Below are 8,467 nucleotides of genomic sequence, written 5' to 3' on the forward strand. Positions count from 1 at the left end.
CGGATTTTTTTCTATATTTTTGTAAACCCGACTTTTACGTTCTATTTGTTTTCGAATTGTAGCATTTATCCATGGTTTACGTTTATTATTTTCCCTAATAGTCCTGGATGGTATGTGAGAATCAGCAAGCACCTTAATTTTATGCTTAAAAGTTTCCCATAATTCTTTACCGTCGCACTCTTCACTGAGATCGGAAAAGTAAGGGAAATATGCCGAGAGCTCTAACGAAATACTTTCATATTACCCTGTCCGTACATCATTACTTTGCTTGAAGGCTTTGACACCCTATTTATTTTATGCAATGGTAATTCACATACAACTGCACTGTGATCACTTATACCAGGAATTATGGAGACATTTGAAATAATACTAGGGTTATTCGTCAGTAACAAATCCAAAATAGAGTTTTTTCTTGTCGGTAAGAGTACGAATTGGTTTAGAGCAAATTAAATAAAGAGATCATTAAAAGATTTATACAAGATGGAACTGTCATCACAAGTATATGCAGTGCCTGCCCAATTGATATTGGGAAGATTAAAGTCCCCTCCTACAACTATCAGAGATAGTGGACAGTATTTGACCAAGTTCATCGATATTATTTATTGTTGGGGGACGATAGTAAGTGCCTGATACAAGGGTGCCTCCTTTGGGCAAGTGTACTCGGCACCAAACAGATTCAGTATCATTTGGCGGCACTTGAAGCTCACTGCTTGCCCACCGTGAGTCTATCAATAAAAACACCCCACCGCCATGCGCGTTGCGGTCATTACGATAGACTGCAAAGCCCTTAGTAAACACTTCGCTATTAAGCACTGAGTCATCAAGCCACCACTCAGTGCCCATGACTACGCATGGCTGTATTGCCTCTGCTAAACAGAAAAACTCGTCTACCTTATTTTTAAGACTGCGGCAGTTCATCAACAGAACCGTCGGGCGAGCATTTGAAGATATGGATACATTATCAGAAGTTGTATGAGCGAAAGGTCTATGTCATTCTTGTGTTCTTACATGTATATTACCATGCACGAGGACTGCCTTCTTTTGTTCACTATCCCAGATATACGCTTCTCCATTCACGATCAGCTTATCGTACGACAAAAAGACTTTGTTAGCCTTGTTTAACCTTATTTCTTTTGAAAAATCCTATAACATACGTCTTTTATCGCGAAGCGTTTTGCCAAAATCCTCTGAGACACTGTAGTTTGTATTTTTAAATTTGAACCCCGCGTGTAATATGCTTTCTTTTTCATTCCACGAAACAAAGCTCACAATAATTGGCCTTTTCCCATTCGCTCTATATTCACCAATCCGATGTGCCCTTTGAATCGAAATGGGGTTGACGCCCATTTTATCATTACAGAGTTGTAGCACATGGTTCTTCAATTCTTCCCATGTCTCATTGCTCTTCGTATCATCTATGCCGTAAAACACCAGATTGCACCTTCGACTGCGGTTTTCAAGAGCATCAATCTGTGCTTGTAGGTTTTTGGTCAATCCCTCAAAACCATCAACACGTTTTTCTAAGTGGCCATTGCTCTTCATCAAGGTGTCCAGTTTCTTTTCAAATTCTTCTTGCTTACTTTGAATACTGGAAAGTTGTGTCGTAACCCTGTTCAGGCTCGCAGTTAGGCTCATAAGCATGGATTCCATATTTGCCATCTGTTCAGCCTTCGTAGGGGGGCCTGGATTCAATTCGACATCACCCGCCAGTAATAACAACAATACTAAAAATACCAATTTTCTCCAAAACCTACGGTGCACATAAAAGCAATGATGCTTATAGCGTGTATACGTCATTAGGAAAACGTCTTTGGGTGGAGCTGGCAGGTAAAAACAAACTCTAGGATAATATCCAGAGTAAACAGTACCAACCCGCATGCGAAAAAAGCACGGTGAACTCATGCTGGGATCCCTGTCGGCTCCAATTCCCGAAGAAGTGGTGGCGTCGGTCTTCTTATAAAGCCGCTGGGATAGTCCATTTGTTGCAGTAGGGGTGGCAGCCACGGGAACACTGAAGAACGCCCCCCGATGCAGAACCGTCGTTGTCATGGTCGCGTTCGCCGTGAAATCAGTGGAAATCCACCTGCTTGATGTGATCGTTGATGGGCCACTCCAGCCAAAGCCGTCGCTACTGACAAAGCAGAGCGCCGACAGGACTGTCCCCTGCATCCGAAGCAAGCACGGTGAACTCATGCTGGGATCCCTGCCGGCTCCAATTCCCCTGATGCTGATATCTCGTCCTCCATCTCCTTGTCCGGTGTATGCTCCAGGGTATTTCTGGAGAGGAAATCAGCCGCCACTAGGTCTTTTCCAGGAATGTGTGTAACATCATAAGAAAACCTCATCATCCGGAGTTTTATTTGCTGTAGTCTTGGTGTGATGTCTTCGAAGCTCTTGGACGAAAATATAGGAACCAGCGGTTTGTGGTCCGTCTCGATCTGTATTTTCATCCCGTTTATGAAGCAGTGTTGCGGAATGGGCACCCCCATTCCATTCCAATTCCATTCCGGGGAATTAGAGTTTTCGATAATTCCATTCCTTTCAACTCCTAGGAATGGGGACACTGGGCACATTCCCACTCCTGGAATGGCTGAGTCGCTCCATTCCATTCCTCCAATTCCTAAACGTTAAAAGTGTCACTTATCAGCTGCATTACGTTGCAGGGTTGGGCAGAAATATTCAGAAATGTATTTGGAAATACAAATACTGGGATAGATGAAAATAGTTGTTAAAATACTTATACTCAAGTCTCAAATATATCTATAAAAATGTATCGTGATACATATCGGAAATACATTTTAAAAAGAGGCAAAAAGTCTTTGGAAATACAAATACAAGTATACAATACAATACAATGCAACACATTTTTCAAATTTCTTTGAGACGCCAACTGAGATAAGTTATAAGTTTTAAGTGGAAGTTTTTTTTTTTTTTTTTTTTGGTCCCGAAATTACTTTTTCCCAGGCTTGGCACTTCGCCTTGAAGGTAGTGGTTCCAGACGAAGAGTCCTAAATGGGTTTCAAAAATGTTCCATCAAGGATTGACCGCGGTCCCTTCCCTGGCATCCTGTCTGACTGACAAGTGATGCGAAAAGACTTTGACCTCTAAAATAAATTCCATCAAAACATCATCACTTCCCTGTCCAATAAGGGCGCCCCTGTCAGCACTGATCACATGACGCCACGGTGGGATGGATTAGTATTCTTGAATCTGTAGGTGTTGCCTTGAACATGAAACTTTACCCACGCTGCTGTATGAAAGGACAATACATACTTTCGTTGTAGCTGACCTCGTTGAAGACCTTGCAGGCAGTTCCATTTGAAATTTTCGAGAAAAGTGGATCACCTGAAACATCCTGAAGCACATGTATTATCTTCTGTTACGGTTGAAAAATCGATACGGTGGCATCCCTGTTGTGACGGTCCTTCCTGCCGACTCTCCGCCTCCATCGCATGAATGGCAGTCTTCAAGTTTCGCCTAGCATCATTCAAACAGAGACCTCGTGGATTGCGACCTGATATTGCCGGCACAGGTGCGAGCTCTTCGAGAAACAGCGCGCTCGAGACGAGTCGAAAGTGTACGAAGTCTGGGTCCGCACAGCGAGACCACGTCTGGCCTCCTTCCTGGGTATCGGATCACCAGAGCAGCAGGTCACGTTCACGTCGGCTGATGACGAACCAGCCGTGCAATATTACAGGCGCAGACGAATTCGGATATGTGTCGAACTTCACTGGTGAAAGGCGCCACCGCCGCCTCCCCCCACCCCCCCTCCCCCCTCGGTTCTTTGCTTTGACGCTTGTGTTTTGTATTGCGTTTTTTTCTTTTGCGCATAAGTCTGGTAGGACGTTACGCGGATTCGCAGTTTCCTGCTCATCTTATTTCTGAACAACCGACTCCCTGACTGGCTCGGCATAGCTGAACGTAAAAAATAAATAAATAAATAAATAAAATATAAAGACCTGGCCCATTCCATTCCCATTCCATTCCAGGCAAAAGGCATCTAATTCCATTCCCATTCCATTCCCCTCACCGTTGCCGCCATTCCATTCCCATTCCATTCCGGGGTTGCGAAAATGCGGAATGATTCCGGAATCATTCCAACTCCGGAGTGGCAACTCCGCAACACTGTTATGAAGTCTCGAAACTTCTTGCCCCCCCCCCCCCCCCCCCCCCCCCAGACCACAGCCAGTCCTTCCTTTTCGATCCTTTCTGTTTCGCTGAGTGTTCTCGACGCGTACGCCACTGGCCTGTAGATCCCGTTCTCTTGCTTCTGGCGCAATACTGCGGCAATTCCAAAAGAAGAGGCGTCTTCTCGACAACATGGTTGATTTTCTTGGGTCAAACAGAACGAGTATCGGGTCTGATGTCAAAATCAAATTTAGCTTTTCAAAAGCCCTAGGTTGTTCGTGGTTTTAGGCCCATTGGTTTTTGGAACTCAGTAACGCGACCAGCGGGTGTGACTCTTGGGCCAAACTGGGAAAACATTTCTCAAGGTAATTAACCATTGCAAAAAAGCTCTTCAGCTCCGTGATACAAGTGGGAACTTTCATCGTCACGATGGCTTCTACCATCTCTTGATCTGGACGAACTCCTTCTTGGCCGATGATATGCCCAAGAAACTTTACCTGAGTTTCTGTGAACCGACATTTAGTTTCGTTCAGGGTAATTCCTGCTTGCCTGAGTCGAGAGAGGACGTCTCGCAGGTTTCTGTCGTGTTCTGCTCTTCTGGATCCGTACACAAGGATTTCGTCCATGTTGCAAACTTGTACTTTGATTCCACTCAGAAACTGGCTGATCTTCTTCTGGAAGAACTCTGGAGCAGATGTAATACCGAACTGAAGTCGCTTAAATTTAAAGCGTCCTAATGGTGTGATGAAAGTGGTCAGAATCTTGGACTCTTGAGCAAGCTCTAACTGCCAGAATCCAGAATTTGCATCAATTTTTTAAAAGAACTTCGCATTCCCAAGCTGTCCCAGTACGTGGTCTGTCACTGGAAGTGGATGTCTTTCTCGTTCCACATACTTGTTGAGCTCTGTGAAGTCAACGCAAATTCTGTAGCTTCCGTTCGACTTTGTCACGACTGCCATTGCTGAGCACCAGTCTGTGGGCTCGTCCACACTTTCGATTACACCCAGGGTGATCATACTGTCGAGTTCTTCCTTGATCTTTTCCATTAAGAGAATTGGGATTCTTCGCGGAGTGCTCAGAGACAAAGGAACTGCATCCTTGCGCAATTTAATCTTGTAAGGCTGCTTCACGCAGCCAAGGCCTTGAAAAAGTTCCGGAAACTCGCCCTTTGGATCGACTATCCCGTTTATCGTGTCGACTACAGCACTCAGTCTCTGTACAAGTCCCAACTCCACAGAGTGGCCTCTCGACAAAAGTGGTTCGTCTAGCTCTTCTAGAGCATAGACATAAGCGGATAGGCGCTTTTCTCTATGGCGAATATCTGCTTTCAGTACACCCAGTACGCTCAACTTCGTTCTGCTGGGCCGCTTTACTACTCTCTTGGCCTCAGCCAGAGGCAATGCACTGAGGTATTGTCTGTAGATTCTTTCTGTAATCGCAGTGATGTCTGCCCCTGTGCCTATTTCGAAAGACACAGGAGCTGCCTGGACTGTCAGTACAATCCTCCATGCGCCTTCTTCGGCTGATTCTATGACTCCAAGAAAGGCGGGCTCTTCGGCTTTGACTTCTCTGACTTTCATGGAGCTGCGGCAAACTTTTGCAAAATGTCCTATTTTCTTGCACTTGTTGCAGGTTTCTTGTTTAGCGGGACATCTATTTCGTGAATGAGAACTCCAGTCACACAACGGACACGTTTCCTCAGTAGCCTCTTTGGAAGACCTTCTCGCATTCACCTTGCGCGTCGGTGGTGACGCCTCGGACACTCGATTGAGACTGTCTACAACGTAAAGATCAGCTTGCTGCTTCTTCACAGTCTCTGACTGACGTCTTACTGTGGTTACTTCTTCTAATGTTAGCTTCGCGTCGAGCTGCATCCGCTCGGACAACTTCCTGTCTCGGACGCCCACTACGATGCGGTCCCTGATCATTTCGTCGTGTAGGTTGTCAAACCGGCAGTACTTGGCCAATCCATGAAGTGCTGGTATGAAGTCTTCTACTGACTCCGATGACTCTTGCACTCGCGAATGAAACTTGGCCTTGTCGTAAATGATGTTTCTTCGAACAATAAAATGCTCTTCGAACGCAATTCGTACTGCGTCGTACTGCTGCATTTGCGTCTCTGTCAGCTTCAGCGAGAGAAGAATATCCTCGCTCTTGTCTTTAATGCAGTAGACTAAGGCGCTGACCTGTTCGGAACCGCTTTTTGCTTGGAGTCCACTCACCACTCGAAAGCGCTCGAACCTCCAAATCCACTGGGGCCAGTTCTCTGACTTGGAAAATTTGAACTCTTCCGGTGGATGGCATGCGACGAGGGGAACCGCCATGGCGATCCAAACATCAGGTTCTTGAGAACTGACGACTTCTGTTGCCATCAGTTCACAGTCGTCGTCCTGGTACACTTCTTACAGAAGTCGTCTCAGGACTAACGTCCTTAACCAGTCGCTGCCACCATGTTGTGTTAGCATAGGGACAAGAACACAACCATTCCTTCTCGAGCCCAGACAAAGAGTGTTCTTTGCTTCGTCGTCGTCTAGCAGCCCCCCCCCCCCCCCCACCTCCGGCATGTGATAACACGCGTAACCTAGCTTACTGAACGGCGGTCAACCGAAACTGGAAGATCCCCCTGGGTTACGTTCTCATCGATAGTCTAGACGGCAACGCTCGCGCCAACCTGGTACGGGAGTACATCATGAAACTGAAGGATGCTGGAGCAAAGTGTATAAGTGTGACCTGTGACGGGACAAACTGCAACATTACCATGTTCACAGCGCTCGGAGTGCGCTTTGCTCAGCCGATGAAGAGCTGGTTCAGGCATCAATCGGCCTTGGACAGCCTGCAGCAACAAGAAGGCCTTCATGCAGCCAACAAGCTCCGAAAGCAGTACATTGACTTCGAGAGACAGAAGATGAAGGTGTCACTGGCAGCCCAAACCTTGAGCGGTCCGTCAGCTGCGCCTTGCTGTTTTGCAAGGAAAAGGGTATCCAAGGCTTCGAGGGTGCTGAGGCGACTGCCAAGTTTGTCGCAGCAGTGGATGATATATTTGACTTGACGAACTCACGTCATCCACTTGGTTGTGAAAGCAAATGTCTCATTCGTGCCAGCAACCAAGTCACCATTCTGGAAAGGATTGAGCAAGCTTCAGGCTACCTTCGAGCCCTGAAAGACTTAACGGGCAAGCCGTTGAGCCAAAGGACAGGAAAGACTCCAGTGCTCGGTTTCCTACTTGTCCTTTATTCCATCAAAGAAATGGCAGAAGACCTGGTCTGGAGCCCCAGTCCGCCACTCAGGTGCCTGCTGACGCGAAAGCTCAGTCAGGACCACCTTGAGCTGTTTTTTGCCACTGTACGCAACAGGACCGGTAAGAACAGCAACCCCACAGCGCTAGAGTTTCGGTCAGCACACAGAAAGTGCTTGCTCGCCAACGTCCTGCCTTCAACTTGAGGCAACTGCCAGGTCGACGGCACCGAGACGCTTTTCGTAAGCTCGTCGGCGCAGCACCAGCAAGATCAGAGAAGGGCTGAGGATGCAAGAGGCGGAAAGGCCAACAGTACTGTCTCCTACAAGGCGCTTTCAGAATTCGTCGAATGTGTTGTAGAGTACATTGCTGGAAACGTGGCTGTCAACATTGCAAAAATGACCAAGTGCCTAGAGTGCTCTAAGATCGCACTTCTTACAAAAGCCAAGTGCGACCTTATACTGATCAAGGATGCTGGTGGGCTCCACAGCCCCTCAGAGGACATCCTGGTCTTGTGCAAGATAGCGGAGAAGGTGCTTCGCAGGCACTTTGACAAGGCGACCAAAGGGGGTCGAAACTGACTACAAAGACTGCAGGCAGAGGCAATGGCCATCATCTTCATGACGCCGCTGTTTAAGAGCTCTGACCTCCTCTTCCTGGCACAGACAATCGACAACCAGTCCCACTGCGCAATTATGTTCTATGGACAAGACAATGCTGGAATACTTCTTCAAGCTGCAAATCCACCATATGTGCCGTCAGCAGAGTGCCGCAGAAAGAGGTCGCACCGTCCGGCAGTTCTTGACGAAGTTGGTAATCTTTCGCGGGCATTGATTAGGGTCATGGATCCACTGCAGGACCAAGGCATTTTCACTCAAGTGTCAGCTCTGTCGTGAAAACTGCACCCAAAACAGCTCTGCAGGCTCCATGTAACAAAATCACTAGAGACGATGACTTAACGAGCAAAGAGTGCCAAGAATGGAGCCAGAGATGGCCAAGCAACATCTCAAGGTTGGTTTATAGAGCTCATATGACGCTCAATTGGGGGACGAATAGGGCTCATGTGTGAACTCGCTGCCCTGCCACCTGCGAGAGTTACGTGAG

The 8,467-nt window shown here is 47.0% G+C and overlaps 1 protein-coding gene across 1 annotated transcript; it reads right to left on the reverse strand.

Moving 5' to 3' along the window:
• Positions 1 to 1,143: 1,143 nt before the first annotated feature.
• Positions 1,144 to 1,659, reverse strand: LOC121835925. The gene has a single exon (XM_042290474.1). It carries the CDS (start codon positions 1,657 to 1,659, stop codon positions 1,144 to 1,146), a length of 516 nt encoding a protein of 171 aa, XP_042146408.1.
• Positions 1,660 to 8,467: the final 6,808 nt, after the last annotated feature.

Source organism: Ixodes scapularis, unplaced genomic scaffold (genome assembly GCF_016920785.2).
Source record: "Ixodes scapularis isolate PalLabHiFi unplaced genomic scaffold, ASM1692078v2 PGA_scaffold1__304_contigs__length_218370807, whole genome shotgun sequence".
Classification (NCBI taxonomy): Eukaryota; Metazoa; Arthropoda; class Arachnida; order Ixodida; family Ixodidae; genus Ixodes; species Ixodes scapularis.

Bases quoted from the DNA above. Each gene is read 5' to 3' on its own strand.
- LOC121835925 (XM_042290474.1), bottom strand. From the start codon at position 1,659: ATGGCAAATATGGAATCCATGCTTATGAGCCTAACTGCGAGCCTGAAC.